General features: G+C 50.8%; 1 protein-coding gene across 1 annotated transcript in view; it reads left to right on the forward strand.

The window, feature by feature from the left end:
* The window catches only part of VDR (vitamin D receptor), a 63975-nt gene that overhangs the window by 25293 nt on the left and 21380 nt on the right, over positions 1–17302 (forward strand). The window contains exons 2-3 of the mRNA XM_052640919.1: positions 5405–5484; positions 8908–9055. Of these exons, the coding sequence (XP_052496879.1) occupies positions 8910–9055 (146 nt within the window). The 5' untranslated portion in view covers positions 5405–5484; positions 8908–8909. The remainder of the gene's footprint in view (positions 1–5404; positions 5485–8907; positions 9056–17302) is intronic.

The following is a 17302-nucleotide window of genomic DNA, read 5'->3' on the forward strand; positions in this document are numbered from 1 at the left end:
TTAAGAAACGTGGCTTTCTGGGCAATGTTTGTTTGGGGTGGGGCTTTTGGGATCAAGAGCAGACTTCCTGACCTCTCTGGGTCCTGAACTCTTTGTGACTGTACTAACAGTAACTGCTGTAATAATGAGAGCAAACATATAAAACTCTGGTGTCCTGGGCACAGTGCTGAGTGCTGCGTGGAGAACTTGGTCTCCGTGACCGACTGAGACCTGGGAGCGCTCATGTCTCTATTTGTAGATTAGGACACGGGGAGGGGCTCTGGGGGAAGTGGGATGGTAGTCAGGTAACCAAGGTGTCAGGCTGGCCAAGTGATTGTGGAGCTGAACAAGGGCTGTGATACCAAGGATCCGGAATATCTTGCTTGGAGCTGGCAGGACCTGGGGCTTGGGTACTACCTTTCCTGCAGTGCTGGAAGAAGCTAAGTGATATAGAGATCGCATTGATCCCAGAAGAAAAGCGAGGAAGACCACTCACTTCCCCTGTGGCAGTCTGTTTTCTCCTGCTAGGAAACCAGAGACTCTGGGCTGCAGCTACGCACGGACTGGTTCCCTTCACTAGTCACCGTCACTGCCCACACTTTCCGGCAGTTACCTGGAGAGCAGTAATCAACCCAGAGATCTTGTTGACAAAGCTGAGGACTGAGTTTCCACTGGAAAAAAAGCAGCTTGCAGGAATAATTGTTGATAAGAAGTGGAAACATATCTAAGTAAACTATGAATCTCCTGTTCCACTGCCTAGAACCTCGTGGATTCCTTTCTCTGGGTTCTGCTCAGCTCCAGGAAGCTGCCAGTTCTCCCAAGAATGACAGGACAATCTGCCGAGAAACAGTCTTGGTGAATGTCCAGCAGAGTGGGAGCCTGTGGCACAGTTTCTGTGCAGTGACCCACTACCTCTTGACACTGTAGGGGTCAGTCAGCCCATGACCCTTATCAGGTTCTTGAGAGTGAGGTATAGTCCCCAAAAAGTTAATTAAGAAGCATTTTCAGAAGAAAAGTTATTCCTGAAACCGCGGGGTCATCAGCCACTTAATTTACCATGCTTCAGTCAGCCATTCAACAATTTGGTCCACCTCAGCCTTGTTCCTAGAGCCACAGTGCTGGGGGTCAGCCTCCCCTGAAAATAGCTAAGCCTGAGACGGAGGTGGCAGAAAATCTTGGAAGAGGTTATATAGCTACTCACACTCTTCCGTAGGCCCTTTTCTTAGGCTGGAAGCTTCTTTCCAGGTGAAGGCCAAGGAGGCAGACACTGTCTGCATTGACCACCTTACTCACTGCCCTGGTGGGAATCATGACCATACCTGGGATGTGTATGAAGCCTAAATCAAATGAAATGTAGCCAGGCTAGCTTCCTCTGCTTCTCCCCTGAAACCTCACTTGCATCATAAACGTTGCAGAATTTTTCTTTTTTTTATGACAATTTTCCAGCAGGTGAGGAATGGGTTACTTATCCTACTGTGTGTGGTGGCAACCCCTCCTCAAGGTACTGTGTGGGAATGGCCTGATAGATTCATCTTAGATGGCTGTGAAGAGCTGGTCTAGGACCAGTAGTTGAAAACTACTGGGGCTTTTTCATCTGTGCATAATGAAAAACTTTCTAAGCGTAGAGCCATCCAAAGAGAATGGGTTGGCCTGGGAGATAGTTCTCCAACAGAAAAGATATTTAAATACAGGCTAGAATATTGTAGAAGGGATTTAAAATGGTTGGACTAGGTGATGTTAAGTTTCCTTTCAATCTTGAGATATTCTGAGATGACTGGTATCCATTGGGTTTTACTTTGGACATTGTAGTCTGCAGAAAATAATTTCCAAACGCTCTCACCGTGTGTGTGTGTGTGTGTGTGTGTGTGTGTGTGTAGGAACTGAGGAGATGGTGGGGGAAGAAAGCGTTAGGCCGAGTTCTAACTCTGCAGTGTACTTTCCTCTTCCCTTGCTCTCATGTCCACTCTGTTCCTTTCAGCTTCTTCTGGAAGGCAATCCTGAGATTGTTCTGGAAAAACAATGTGGGTATACATTGGGGATGGGAGAGAAGGAAGAAAGGGCATGACCCCAACTGGCCATGAGACTAAGCTGAGCCTAAATCATACTGGAATAAAGAGATGACAAGTGAAAAGCTGGGTCGGTCATACAGTGTTCAGCGCTCTATGGGCAGAGCTGCGAGGATGATGAAATGAAAGCAACCAGAAAAGGGCGTGCACGCGTAAGCCCATGTGCAATTGTGGCTGGCGTGTGCACAGACTCACCCCCTCCAGAGACAGCCCGATGTGTGGTTGACTCCATGTGTGCCAATTTTAAGAAGAGGAGGAATTTTCTCCCCCTCTGCTGGGAAATCACATAGCTTTCCATTTCCTTCCAGAAGGAGAGGGAGCTTTGAGCTAATGTTCACAGTTAGAAAGCCCATTCTGATCAGCCCATTCCCGGCACAGCTAAGCAGAGAGCCCGCTCTTGGGCTCCCAGCCCCCACAGGACCCTTGCAAGGGGCCACAGCCCTCCTGTTCTTCCTCGGCTTTAGCATCTGAGGGTGAAGGGGCCTCACGTGTTCCTGGGAGGGTCAGGGAGGTAACTCAGTGAGGGAATTTCATTCCTGACTGATCTTAAGGCCTCATCATGGTGGGAATTTGGCCTGGGAGTTGCACACTTTCAGACCTGGAAAAGACCTTAGAGGTCAGACCTCTGTCCACTGCTTGGTCCTCCCAGAGTCACAGCTTTGCTGCCCTCAGGAGTCCAGGGAGGTCCAGTGACTGCAGCAGAGTTAAACCTGGCCCAGCGGCAATTTGATCCTTGCCTTCTGAGTGCTCTGCTCCAGACACCCTGCAGCGCCAACCCCAGGAGACCGTCCTAAGCGAAACTCTGCCTGGGGGCGTCCATTCAGCAGAAGCCGCTGGAAGATGGGGTGCCTGCTGTGTAAGCTACCAGGCAGATGTGTGGGAGAGGCGGTGGTTGTGGCTTCGATGACTGGAAGGAAACATGTTATCTCCTCATTTCTTGCTAAGGCAGGGTCAGACCTGGGGTCAGACTCAGGCAGGGGTTTTGATGTGGGATGCAGAGCCTGGAGGAGTGGAAGCCAGGGGCTTTCTGCAGAGCTGAACCACTCCCCCTCTGCTTCTCTGAGGCTCAGTGCTAGGGGCATGGGTATTTCTAAGGCAGGGGCAGGAGGGGGTGGCTTTGGGGACAGTCCCAGCAAAGGCAGTGGGATGTTCTCCTACTCAGAACAGGAATTGGGGTGGGGGTAGTATGAAGTTGCTTTTTCCGCTTGTCCTTTTTTCACCCTGTGTCTTTGCCCTACTTTCCGTCAACGTGGACTTACAGGACCGTCTTTCCTGTAAGGACCACACAGTGGTTCAAAGTTGCCTGGGGAGGAAAGCTCCACCTTTTGATGGGGCTTTTCCTGGATGAAAGGGGTTGCCAGGATGAAGAGAGATCCTGGCTGATTTGGGAGCCTTGGGAAGAAAAGAGCCAGGACATTCTTCCGTGGTGACCTGGGGATGGTCCTGTCCGTTCCTCCCTGACTTGGTGGAGGTGAGGGGAGCCCGGGGCTTAGGGGGAGGAAACCACTGAGCTATGTCCCTTAGGAAAGGTGGCAGAGTGGAGATGCGGGGCTCAGCTGCCTCGGTTCAAATCTGGGCTCCAAAGATAATCATCTTGTCTGTGCCTCAGTTTCTCCATGCCTAGAGGTTGTTGTGAGGATTAAATGAGTGAGTGCACAGGAGGAATCTGGAGCAGGGCGGGAGTGAGTACTAGCGCCCCTGCCAGTGGTTATCTCTGGGCTGGAAGAGTGGCGAGGAGAAGAGGGCCGCCCTTTATTGCCCACTGCAGGCAGCCCATCCTTGCCTGGTCCCTGGCTTCACTGCTGGCCTGGCCGTGGGACCCTGGGCAAGTCTCAAAGTGCCCTACCTGGAGTTTGGTTTTGCCATCTGTAAAATGGGACTCCTCTGCATCTTGCAGGGTGGTTAGGAGGTTACATGAGATCCCAGGTGGGAAGCTTAGCAGTCTGGCGCATGGTAGATATGCACACACTTTCTCTGTAAGTTCAGGGATGGCGAGCCACTTAGATCTCAGATCTGACTTCTGAGGGTCTTAAGGGCTGAGGGCAGTGGTCCTTTCTATACCCAACTGGCCCTCACCTCAGACTTCCTGTGGAGCAAGCCAGGAGTCTGGGAGATTGCCAAGGCTGTGGGGCAGGATCCTGAGGAGCCTTGTTGGCTGGGGGCCTTGGGCAACACGAGCAGAGGGAGAGAGGAGAGCCCGGGGCAGTGGCAGTGTCTCTGTGCCCTGCAGGTATCCCTCCTCCACCCACGGGCCTTGGGAGGGGGTCGGCCATGTCCACGTTATCTCAGTAGGGTCCACTGACATTCTCCTTGCATGTTCCTTGGGGGCACATGGGCTAGGGGGCTGGCAGTCCTAGGACTGAGCCCAGGTCTGGATGCTCCTTGCGCTCTCCCTGCCCCTGCCTCGTCGGACCACTAGGAGGCAGAGAAACAGAAGCTGAGGGTCTGAACCTTCCCCATGGGGGGGTTTGCCTTAAAGGCCTTTCCAGGGCTGAGGTCAGACACCTGTGTATCTATTATCTCCCAAGCTAGTTCCTATTGGTGTCAGCGAAGGGGGGAAGAGTGTATGTGTGTGCATGTGTGTGTGCATGTGTGTGTGTGTGTGTGTGTGTGTGTGTGTGTGTGGACAAGCAGCGCTGGGTGTGGGTGAAGGTAGGAAGGGTGAAATTCGACCAGCCCCAGCTTGGTGACCCATCACACCACTAAGACCCAGAGTCTGGACACCAGAGTCAGCCCAACTTCAGCCTTCGCCAAGGCTGGGGGTGTTGAGCATGTCTGGGAAAGAGCTAAAAGTGGCAGAAAACATCCTGTTTGAAAACCGTGCATTGCTGTATTTAACCCCTGCAGCACCTGCTCCACCTACACCCAGGCTCCACAGACCGTACACCCCAGACACCTGTCTCTGAAGCCATCCCAAGAGGCCAGGTCTGACTGCACTGCCCCCAGCGCCCAAGCGCCGGTCTCCTTCCCGCCCTCCAGAGCCTGCCAGGCCACCCTCTGGCCCTGCTCCTCCAAGCATCCCTAAAACCTGGGGTGGGGCCGCGGGAGCAGTTGAGCTCCCAGCACCCTCTGAAGCAAGGAGGCTGCTTCCATCTGCCCTCCCGCTGGACGCTGCTCACGCCTCCCCCTCAAGAGAAGGTGGTTCCCGGCTGCCGGCTGGGCTCCTGCCCCTTCAGCCCTGCCAGTGATGACACATCTGCCCCCAACAGATCACTTCTGTCCAGTTTTCAGTCCCTGTTCTGAGGACCAAAGTCCCTGGAAAGAGGCTCACATCCTCCCTGATGGGCCCTCTAGAGCTCCAGTGGTGAGATCAACACAGGGCTGTACATAAAGCATTTATTTCCCTTTTTTCATTTCAGAGTCCTTTTGGTTGGAAGTATCTGCGAGCCCTCACAGAAGGGCACCCCTTGGCCTGACCCCTGTCCCCCCGCTCCTACAGGTGGGTGTTTCCTCCTCAGCCACAACCTCTGGGCTTTTTGTTTTCGAGGGGTGAGGTGGGCAGGGATGTTGGATGGGGGCAAATAGGAAGGCAGTGGTCAGAGGGAGGAAGAGATACTCCCTGCCTTTGGTAGATGTGGGTGGGTGCATCCTGTGTCAGCAGAGTCCACAGCAGCCTGAAGCTGAGACCCAGAGCTGGGCCCAGGTCGGGGTGGGGGCTCAGAGGGAGGGGCTTGCAGACACCCCAGCCAGGACCCCAGGGGGTCATCAGCAAGGTGGTATTTCCAGCCCAGCTCCCATCTCCTTTGTCCCTCCTGCCCTCTGCAGTCTCTGCCCTGCACTCCTAGCACTACCAGCTCTCAGGCCATAGATGCCTGGACCTCCTCTCCACCTCTGGAGTCTAGTCTAGGTCCTGGCTTCTTGGTAGCAGCATGTAACCCTAGGTAGGGGCTGAGTTGTCTCTTAGTTCACCTGAAATTGTCCTGCTCTCTGTGGGCCTCTGGCTGCTGGGTCCAGCCTTCGGTTGGGCCTAACCCAGTGCCTGGGGCCCCACTCCAGGGGCCAGCAGCCTTCCTGGCATCCCCCTGTTACAGGAAGGCACAGTTGCGGTGCCGTGTTGACACATTCTGCCAACTCTCTTGCGTTATCACATCTTCCGTGAGCCCAGATGATGCTGAATACTTGTTAGACTGATTCGACCGATTTCCTCCACCCCCACATTTAATTTGTCTTTTTTCCACCAAATCCACCAGATGTTGGCCTCTGAATGACACAGAGTCTGTAGCAACATGACGAGGAGTTGCAACATCTCAGCTGACCTAGGGTTAAGCCACAGGCATCCTAGACAGTTTCTCCTCCTGGGGCCTCTGGGGTTCCTGCCCACTCTTTAGATGTGTATGTCATACTCCAGAAGCCTGGAGTCAGCATAGACTTCCTAAGGCTTGTGGGGACAAGGCTGATAAACTAAAGGCACCCTCTCTTTTATTTTTGTTTTAACAATTAGGCAATGTTTTATATGTACAGATGAGCATATAAAACAGATAATGGTATTTTAGTAGTAGTAGTAGTAATGGGGCTTCCCAGGTGGCTCAGTGGTAAAGAATCCACCTGCTAATGCAGGAAGCATGGGTTCACTTCTTGGATCTGGAAAATCCCCTGGAGAAGGAAATGGCAACCCACTCCAGTTTTCTTAACTGGGAAATCCCATTAACAGGGAGCCTGGTGGGCTACAGTCTTTGGAGTTGCAAAGTCAGGCAAGACTTAGTGACTAAACACACACACACACATACACACACACACACACACACACACACACACATACACACCATAATACCTACCACTCAAAGAAATTGAATATGGCTAGTATGTAATGCCTCTGCAAGTCCTCCCCAATCTCACTCCATCAGAAGTTTCTGTTAATCATTCCTTTGTTCTTTTTTTTTAAGTGTTTCTCTCTCTGTGCATGTGTGTATATAAAAGCATTATAGCTTAACAAGTATCAACCTTGCTATGACTGGGCTGGGCAACAGGGTCACTGTTAATAAAGCTCCCAGGAAAAGAAAAGCTGAAAGAGAAAGCTGGAGGGTCTGCTAGGCCTGTCTGTGAGCAGGGACCCTCTACCCCTTCAGGACTGATAGTACCTGTCCTTCTCTGTCCCACTTCCTTCCTTTAGCTTAAAATTCTTCATGGATTATTTTTTCCAATATTAAGTCTTTGTTTTGTACATTTGGTAACTGTAGTTGCTGCTGCTGCTGCTGCTGCTAAGTCGCTTCAGTCGTGTCCAACTCTGTGCGACCCCATAGACGGCAGCCCACCAGGCTCGCCCGTTCCTGGGATTCTCCAGGCAAGAACACTGGAGTAGGTTGCCATTTCCTTCTCCAGTGCATGAAAGTGAAACGTGAAAGTGAAGTAGCTCAGTCGTGTCTGACTCTTAGTTGCTAGAGAACCTCAATGTTTGGACTTCTCTGGGCCTTGTCTGTACGAGTAATAATAGTAGTACTTGCAAGGGACTTCCCTGGAGGTCCAGTGGTTGGAACTCCATACTTCTACTGCAGGGGGCACAGGTTCGATCCTTGGTCAGGGAACTGGGATGCCGCAAGCCTAATAACAACAACGATAATAACAATAATAATGATAATAGTACTTGCCTCATTGGAGTGAGTTGAAGATGGACTGAGAAAAGACCCTACTGGTGTTTGATGTACCTTGGCTCAGGTCAAGGGCCTAGTCATTGGAAAGAAGCTCAGAGCCCCCAGGGGCCCCCGGAAGCTACCTCTCTCAGTGGGATAACGTGGCACTGTGGTGTGGGAGGGGCTAGGGCGCTTGCCCCTCGCCACTGACTTTCTCACTTGATTTCCTTCTGCCCTGAGGCCAAGGCACTTAAACCTGTAGTGACCCTTGTGAGGACTCAGATAAAACTGGGAGGCAGCCCCATCTGAAACCTTTCACCAGGCAGGAGGGACCCCAGACATAGCCCTGAGCTAGTAGCCGGCAGGATTGCAGGCGGCAGGTGAAGCTGAGGTCCTGACTTGCCCAAGGGAAGGCTTGTCAGCTGCTTCCTGAGAAGACTCTCCCAGAGCTATTGTATTTTGTCCTCTCTGTCTCTTTTCCCTCCTTCTTCAAGTGTGAAATCTATCTCCAGATGATAATGCCTATTTATAAAAACAGCCTCTGAAAACAAAATTAATTCCTATATGACTCACATTACTCAAAAGGACGTTCAGAACAATGTGTTGAATTTACATTGAAGGGAGAAGGGGGAGGGGGAATGCTTTGATAACCTGGATACCAGGACAGCAAGGACACCAGGCTGTCCGTCCTGAGCTGTGGGGCTGCTTGGAGCTGGCATGACAGGGTCTGCTGTGGGCAGGTAACCTGTCCTCTTCCCCTTGCCCTCAAGGATAGAGGGGCTGAAGGTGTCCCTCTGTGTACAAGGCTGTTGGAGGCCCCCTTCCCTTCTGGAGGGGACCCTGGGCCAAGAGGCCTCTGACCTGCAGCAGGTCCACTGCTGAGGTGCAGCTGAGGCCAGTGGTGTGCTGTATCATTCACAAGAACCTTCCTCACACCCAGTGAAGTAAACGCACTCTTCAGATGAGGACAGTGGGACACAGAGAGGCAGGACCCCTCACCCAAAGGAGTCCAGCCATAGGCACCAGATACGGCCTCTGGTTCTCCGCGCTTTGACGCCAGGCCACGCCATGAGTATCGCCACAGCGCCCCCTGCAGACGTGCTCCAGCCTGTCTGGGGAGACCCGCTTCTGCTTGTGGCCGGGAGCCTCAGGAGGGTGAGCTGGTGGCACTTGGAACCACAAAGCGAAGGCGCCGAGGATCCCACTGAGGCCTGGGCCCTGGGGACAGCTCGACTTTGCTGAGCTCCCGGCAGAAGGGCTGCCAGCGGCCTCATCCCCGCCTGCTGTTCTTGCAGCCATGGAGGCGACTGCGGCCAGCACTTCCTTACCTGACCCCGGCGACTTTGACCGGAACGTGCCCCGGATCTGCGGGGTGTGCGGGGACCGAGCCACCGGCTTCCATTTCAACGCTATGACCTGCGAAGGCTGCAAAGGCTTCTTCAGGTGAGTCCCCCGCAAGAGCGAGGAGTAGCGGGTGAGGAACAGAGTTTCCCGCAAAGAGACCCTGCGTGTTCTGTGTCTCCTTCCTCACCAGGCCCAGAAACACTCCCGTTCTCACAGCCACCCGGGCCAACAGGGTCTGTTTCTTCCTCCTCTGCCCTCAGCTCCAGCTTGTCCTCTGGCCCAACTGCTTCCTGGGTGGAAGCAGTTCATGTGAACCCCCATCCGTTCATCACCCCTTGACATACAGCCCCCTGCACCCACCCATGTCCTTCCAGAGTGAACCTCCTACCATTGATGATCAGAGCTTCCTAGTCCAGGAGACTGGCATGGCCTCCAGGAAGCCCAAGAACTTGGCCTCAGAGCACGCACCCCCACCCTCTCCCCTCCTGCCACCATCCAAATCAAACCATCCCCTGGAACAAGGGAAATGACATCCCTAGTTGGACCTCCATACTTGATCTGTGCACCACGACTTGCTTATCAAAGTTGGAAAGCTAACCTCAGAGTGTGCAGGAAAGCACACGCATTCTGGTTTGGTCAGGGCTAGTTTTTCTGCGAGCAGCCTCTTCTCTTTTCATGTAGGCCCAGCATTACCAGTGCAGATTGTATGGGAAAGTCCTGGAAAAGCTGGACAAAGGCTATTCCCATCTGGAGCCAGGGAGGGAGGAGAGAGAAGTGAGGAATGGCAGGGTGGGATTCAAAACCAGAAGAAGTTAGCATCTTGCATATTTTGGAGAGAGAAACAGAATGGAGCCTGGACGAAGGCGGCCAAAAATGAGCTTCTATGTAATAGTCTTGCTGAGGGTGAGTAAAGCTAATGGCAGCGCTTTCCATCAAAGAGAGGAAAGAGCAAATCAAGTCCAGAACAAGGAATCCATTTCCCTGAACTGGCACTGAGGGCAGCGTGAATCAGAGGCCTCAGGACTTGTGTGGTGGTCCCCCAACAACTCAGGGACCCCTGGGCTCTATAAAGACAGGCTCCTAACTCACCTGCCCTCTGCGGCAGAAACTGGCAGGCCTGGAGTTTGATTGCCTTGAGCCACCGTGCCGAGGCCCCTTTGAGTCTGAGCTGACTGACGGCCACTACTCCCTCCTGCAAGGTCTGGTGTTATGGTCAGCAAGCTGCTTTTATCTTGCTTCCCTGTCCTCCATCTACCTTATAACTTTACTGCCTCTGCCTTGATGACAGCCCAGGCTGCACTTCTTGAAGAGCCAACATCTCTGTCGTTGTTTGGCTTGAATTCTGTTTTATAAGTATGCACAGTTGATCCTCATTGTTTGTGGAGTCCACATCTGCAAATCTGACGACCTGGTAAGCTCTACTTGTCATCCCCAGGTCAATACTTGCAGCACTGGTATTTCTGGACACGTGCAGAGTGGAGAAAAATTCCGTCTCTCATTGCACACGTTCCCAGCCAAGGCTGAGCCAGACATTCTGCCTTCTGTTTCAGTTCTCACACTATGAACAAGTGTCCTATTCTTGGTATATTTCGTGCCATCCTTTTTGCATCTTTACCATTTGATAGTGATTTCACTGTGTAAGGTGGCACCCAAGCATGGTGCTGAAATTCTTTCAGGTTCTCCTAAGTATGTGAAAGCTGGAAGGTGCCTTACAGAGAAAAGACATGTTAGACAAGCTTTGTTTAGACGCAGGCTGTAGAGCTGTTGGCTATGAGTTCAATGTTAATGAGTCAACAACATGTATTAAATAAGGTGCGTTTAAATAGATGCCACACATGAAACAAAGTTATTTACTGATGGACTGATGAAAGCATTGTGACCAGAGGCTCACAGGAACCTAATCCAAATTCTCCTAGGAGCGATGATTCAATATTTGCTGATTCAGCATTCATGATGGCTTTATGAATGTAACTACCACAAAGAACAAGAGTAGACTGTCTGCATGTAATTTCTCCTCCTCTCTCCCCTCCACATACTTCTCCTCCTTTGCTTCATCCATATACTATTTGGTAATCTTCTTCTTTATTCTATTTCAAATAGCTGTTTGAGAATTCCATTGTCAGTTGTATCTGTCTGCAGAATCCTCATCCTGGGTAGGAAGGCCTCTGTCAGAAGGAGGTCCTTCTCTGTGTTGGGTACTGCATCCTTGAGAATACAAAGATAGCACAAGTCCTTGCTCTCCAGAAGCTCTCTCAGCCCTGCAAGAGCAGTTCTCAAGGAAAAAGCATTACCTTAGGGTTGAGCCACTGACTATATTCTCACCCCTGGGATATAAGCCCCTTTGACCATTTAGTGTTTGATTGACTTCTAAATCAAACTAAATTGCTCTAGAAGGGAGTTGTGATCATTTCAGCAAGTCTAAGACTCATAATCAAATCAAAGTGTGATTATGGGGGTTGGTTGGTTCTATTGACCTATGGTCAAGAATTAGGGACTATTGCCAGCCAGTCACTCCTGCAAGCCATTTCATACTGTTTCTACTCCCTGCTCCTCTGGAATACATGCAATCCATAGAGAAAGATGCTATTTCCAGTGAGAATGAAAGGTTGGCATGCACAGGCTTCTAGATGATTATATGTCTTGGTAGGATGTTAACCTAATATGTTAAAAGGCAAAGACATCACTTTGCCAACAAAAATCCATATAGTCAAGGCTATGGTCTTTCCAGTGGTCATGTATGGTTTTGAGAGCTGAACCATAAAGAAGGCAGAGCTCCGAAGAATTGATGCTTTCAAACTGTGTTGTTGGAGAAGACTCTGAATACTCATTGGACGGAGTGATGCTGAAGCTCCAATATTTTGGCAACCTGATGCAAAAAGCCAACTCATTGGAAAAGACCCTTATGCTGGGAAGGATTGGAGGCAGAAGGAGAAGAAGGTGACAGAGGATGAGATGGCTGGATGGCATCACCTATGACAATGGGCATGAACTTGGGCAAACTCTGGGAGATGGTGAGGGACAGAGAGGCCTGGTGTGCTGCAGTCCATGGAACTGCAAAGAGTAGGACACACCTAGGTGACTGAACAATGTTAACAAACAAATCATAAGCAAGAGCCACAGGGGGAAAATATGCAGATCTACTATAAAGCATAAGTATATAGAGAGAGATAAAGACAGAGAGAGAGTGAGATAGATAGATAAAGATAGAGAGAGAGAGAGAGAGTGAGTGATGATCTGTGGATGAATCTCTGGTCATGAATGGCTTTGTCCAGATTCTAATACAAGGGAAGGTGTAAAGGATGAGAAGAAAATCAGAAAGACCCCTTTGATGAAGAGAATGAAGAATATGGTGAAGCTTAAAATCCTTGCCTGGAAGGCAAGCCTGAGAAACAGATTGCATTTGCCTCTCTTATGTTGTTGCCTTCCTCCTCATCAGGACACCATGAAGCTGATATGTGCAGTAAGCGCCAAGCTGACAAAGATGATGTGGAGCAATGCCTCCTTATTTGTGAGCCGCAAGGTGCTCAGGGACCTCATTAATGGTGGGTTTGGGGAAAGTGTAGGCTGGTGAGGATCCAGGAACATGAACAATGTTCTGGCTCTCAGGAAGTTCACCCAAATGATATTTGCAGGAGCTGTGATGTGAAAGGAGGCAGAGAAATGGGGCAGGTGTCCAGCGACTCAAGGTGCTTAAAGGCAGTAGAGTAAATCAAGCGGTGAGGAGTGGCCGCTCAGGGTGTTCCTTGGGCATGAGTGAATCAGTCACCAAGAGGTCAGTGTTGCTAGAGAGAACTTTGTCCAGGTCAGCTTGGCAGCTGCTCAAGGATGTGAATGGAAGAGAATGAGGGGGGTCATGTTCAGAGCAGCCAAGACTGATGTTTGGAAGTTTGGGTGGAGAAGCCAGATATTTGGAGAGGGGACTCCACTGGAGGTGTCAAGAAAGGCAGCTCCCTGGACATGAGGAAGGTCGTACATTTCTTTCTGGTCAGTTTTATTTCTTTAGGAACCCAGCTCTCCTCAGGGCTCACTGGTGTGAATTCCCTCTCGGTGCACCTTGGGAATCCTCTCCATGTCCCGGCAATAGAGGCACCTGTGGAGAGGATGGGCAGCGGTCACCCCCACTTCCAAAGTGCCCATCTCGGGTCCTGCCTCTGTCCTCCTCTGTCCTACATGAGTCCTTCAAACAGCACCTACTTCCTGCCTGTGGACTCTGGGGGGGACAGACTTTTGACACCTGCTTCAGCTGGAGTTGAGATGTGGTAGATTCATGTTAAAGACCATATTACATAAGAATCCCAGAGGCTTTGGAATCCAAACAATCTTGATTCTAATGTCAGTTTTCACACTTTTTAGCTGTATGACATTAAACAAATTATTTCACTTTCCATTGCCTTTTCGTGCCACCTGTAAAATTGGGAGGATACCTATCCCACTAGGCTGTTGAGAGCCTCAGAGAGAATATGTAAAGTGCTGGAAGAGAAGGCTCTTGATCAATGGTGCTTTTTATCACTGTTCCTTTGCAGTTTCTGAGAACAGATAGTCCTCTCCTATCCTCTTTTATGGGACCTGGAACATACGTAACTGTGATGTGTCAGCAAGGGTCTCTGGCAAAAGGTCCCCAAACAGGAGTTAAATATCAGCTATGAGAAAGCAAGGGCTTGTCCAGGGAGCTCTAGAGACCCTCATGTCAGTCAAGAACTCTGTGGGACCTGATTGGCACTCAGAGAAACTGGACATTGGTTGCTGTAAGTCACAGAGGGCTGTGGGTCTAGACATCAGAAGCAACAACACATGAAGCGATGATGTGTTTCGAGCCTCTCTACCTGTGGAGCCCCACACCAGCCATGCTGAGAGTGAGTGGAGACATTCTGACTGCTTCCAGGGTCTCAGATCCTCGTGGGAAGGTTACACACTGCTGTCTTCAGCCACCCGTCAGCACTCCCTCCCACTGCCCCTGCCTGCCAGTCCCTCTCCCTTCCCTTTATTTAGTGCTTAAGCACTAAAGGTGCAGTAAAGGTCCTGCTTCCTTTGCTTAATCCCTACCGCACCCTCTCTGTAGGGTTGTTTCCGTTTTACAGATGTGTAAACGAAGACATGGGGAGATTAAGTGACTTTCCCAAGGTTGTGCATTAGAATTTAAGCCCAAACAGACCCATGTAACCAAAGCCTGTGTTTCATTTAAATTTTTTAAATAGTTATAAAGGGTGGTGTTTATTTGCTGCTGTATTTGGTCCTATGAATAACCCCTGTGAATGTTTTTTTTTTTTTTTTCTTTTTAGACGTACACAGTTCAAAAGGGGACATAAGTGAGAAACAAATCTTCCCAATCCAGGTCTCAGGTCCCTACATGAGACTGGTCTACCCATTTCCAGGATGAACTCCTGGAAATGGCTTTCCTGTATGAATAAAGGCTCCATGCGTTTTACATGCTGGTAGACACAGGCAGATCTTGTTTTATTGTGTTTTGCTTTATTGCACTTTACAAATGTTGTGCTTTTTACAAATTGAAGGCTTGTGGCAATTCTGCATTGTCAGATGATAATTAATAGTTTTTAGTGAGAAAGTATTTTTTAATTAAGGTGTGTACATTGTTTTTATAGATGGAGTGCACTTGCACACTTAACAGAGCACAACACAGCATAAACATGACTTTGACGTGCACTGGGAAACCAGACATTTGTGTGACTCACTTGATTGCTATATTGCTTTTATCATGGTGGTCTGGAACAAAACTGCCATGTGGCAATATATACCTGTCTTGCTGAACAGCTCTCCAAAAAAGAGGCCTGTGCTCCTTACCATCAACCTTCCTTTCCTTAAAGTTGGCTCTTCTTTTTTAACTCACCTGCTGAGAAGCCCTGGTGGTCACCACACACAGTGAGCCCCGTAGGTCTCACTATCAGACCACACAGACCTTTGGTATCAAGAGCTCTAGCAGGCGCCTGCATCTAGACCAGGCTCTGGAATTTCTCTGACACTGGAGCTGCAGTAGAGACAAAGCTGAGAGCTAGCACTTGGCCCCAGTCTTGGACATTACAAGGTGTGTCTCTGCTGGCAGGGATCACCTACTCAAGAAGGACCCTCCGGAAAAATAAAAATAAAAAAGAAGGACCCTCCCGTCCCAGGCCTGAGACCCTGGCTCAGGCGCCTGATGCTTTTGTGAGCTGCCTGTCTCATGTTTTGATGAATTGGTCTCTGGCAGAAGAATCGGTCAATGTCCTCTCTCACCCCGGCTTTCTAGAAACTGCATCTATATTTAGCCTGGTTGCACCACCACTACCCCCCTTTCCTGAGCTGGGGTGTAATTGCCAACCACCCAGAGGATGAGGCTGAGAGCGCTGCTGAGGAAATGGGCTCCCATGGAAACCTGAGGCTCTTGTTTCTCAAAACCAAACCAACTCACAGGCAATTAGCTTTGGGAGGAAGGCAGGGCAGGGTCTGGATCTTGAGGACAAAGCGCAGAGCCAGAACTGGCCAGTCTGGCTGCCCTGAGTCCTCATGGCAGAGGCCAGATGACAGCCACGTGTGTGCAAGAGCCCTTAGAAGGCGGCAGAACGGAACGAGCTAGGCCTTGGAGCCCAGGGAAATGGTCCTGGCAAACAGCCCACATGCCTGAAGGGCTGGCTGCAGGATCCAGGCTCCAGGAAGGGCCTGGGTCTGCCGTTGGAGTTGGTGAGGGAGGTTTCTGCCCCCACCCCCTGCCCTGGACACTGAACCCCAGAGCCCAGAGCGTGATGATGTTCTTCACGAGGCACAGCCTGTCTCCCCAGCCACTATCCAGCTCCTTGCCTCTGATTCTGTCTGTAGAGGAGCTGAGGGAGGGCTAGTTACTGCATGTTTTCATAATAATAATTTTAGAGCTCCATGCATTCATAGGCTCCTTTCTGCTTTGCTCAAACAATGTGGAGACATAGTTCAAGGCTGGTGGATTCCAGGACACGGGGTGGTAAAGGGTGAGAAGCCCAGGCTGCATTAGTAGCCTGGCCTGAGCCCTGCTGTGAGGTCGTGTGCTTGGCCACATCTTTCTCCCTCCCTTCCTCTCCCTCTCCTTTCCTCTTCCCCTCCACCTCCTCTTGTCTCTCCACTTCTCTCTCCTCGTCATGGTCTTGGTCCTCTTCCTCCTTCTCTTTCTGTCTCAGTTCTCTTGGGCTTCGAACTCCGAGTACACGGTTGAAGGCAAGGAGACAGGCCCCCGCCCCCAGCATCTTTTAACCCAGCTGGAGTCCTATCCCACCCAGCCTCTTCGGAGTCCACGCCTGTTGTCAGGCAAAGTCGGGCTGAGCGGCCGCCTCCAGCTTTCCCGGGTGAGGCTTCAGCTTTGCAGCCTGAGAAAGATGAAAGAAAAAGGATGACGTTTCAATCTCTCTCTCCAAGCAAATCTGCAGTTGAGGGAAATGCCCACCAAGGAGGGTCAGAGGTGGGACCCGCAGAGCTTGAGGAAGGAGAGGCCTCGACAGGACACTGGGGCCCCCTCCCTCTGGGGCCTTGAGAAACACTTGGCCCCCAGTACAGGGCTGTGAGAGGCTTCGGCTCACATGTCTAGAGGTACCATGATGCATGTTCTTTTTGGTGCCCATGGCTCTCGAAAAAGAACAGGGTGACTGTGAGCCAGACAAAACAGTGGGTAGGAGGACAGGGAAGCCTCTCAGCTAGCCACCCCAGGCAAAATGCCCAGCTGTTAAAAAAAAAAAAGGAAATTAGAGTTTGCTCTAATTAGAAACTTCTGGTCCTTAAGTAGGTTTAGAGAATCATGGGCATTCTGGGGCCTGAGCATTTATGCTAACAGGTGGCACTTCAGGAACCACCAGGTGAGAAACAGAGAAAGGAGTGAAGGGGGATCGGGTCCTGGAACACACAGGTGTGTCTCATTTTGGGCTAACTGAGGTGCTTCCGTGTTCTTTTGCTCCTCTGGGAAGCTGCGGTAAATGTACGCAGGCACAAGGAGAAAGGCTTTCTCTTTCCATAGGCAAGATCTTGAGGGTGCAGTCTTTCCCTGGGGGGTCACTGCAGGGACTGGCCGGGGGTAAACCACCAAACAGCCAACACCCCCACCTCCCTGTGTTGCCCAGTCTCCTGGTGACCCCTTGGGTATGAGGGCTGTGATGGGAGGGTACCAGGGGCTGAGGTCCAAAGCCAGCAGCAGCTATTTCCCAGGTGACTGCGTGTCCTTTGCCTTGAGCTGTTCTCAAGGGCCAGCTGCCTGGAACCTTCTGCTTGTGGGCTCAGCTTCATCAGGCTCCTTGAATTTCTGGGGATGAAACAGTATCCAAGAAGCTAAGAACTCACATTCCTAAGGCCTTCCCTGGTGGCTCAGATGGTGAAGAATCTGCCTGTAATGCGGGAGAC

The sequence above is a fragment of the Budorcas taxicolor genome, chromosome 5 (assembly GCF_023091745.1).
Source record: "Budorcas taxicolor isolate Tak-1 chromosome 5, Takin1.1, whole genome shotgun sequence".
NCBI lineage: Eukaryota > Metazoa > Chordata > Mammalia > Artiodactyla > Bovidae > Budorcas > Budorcas taxicolor.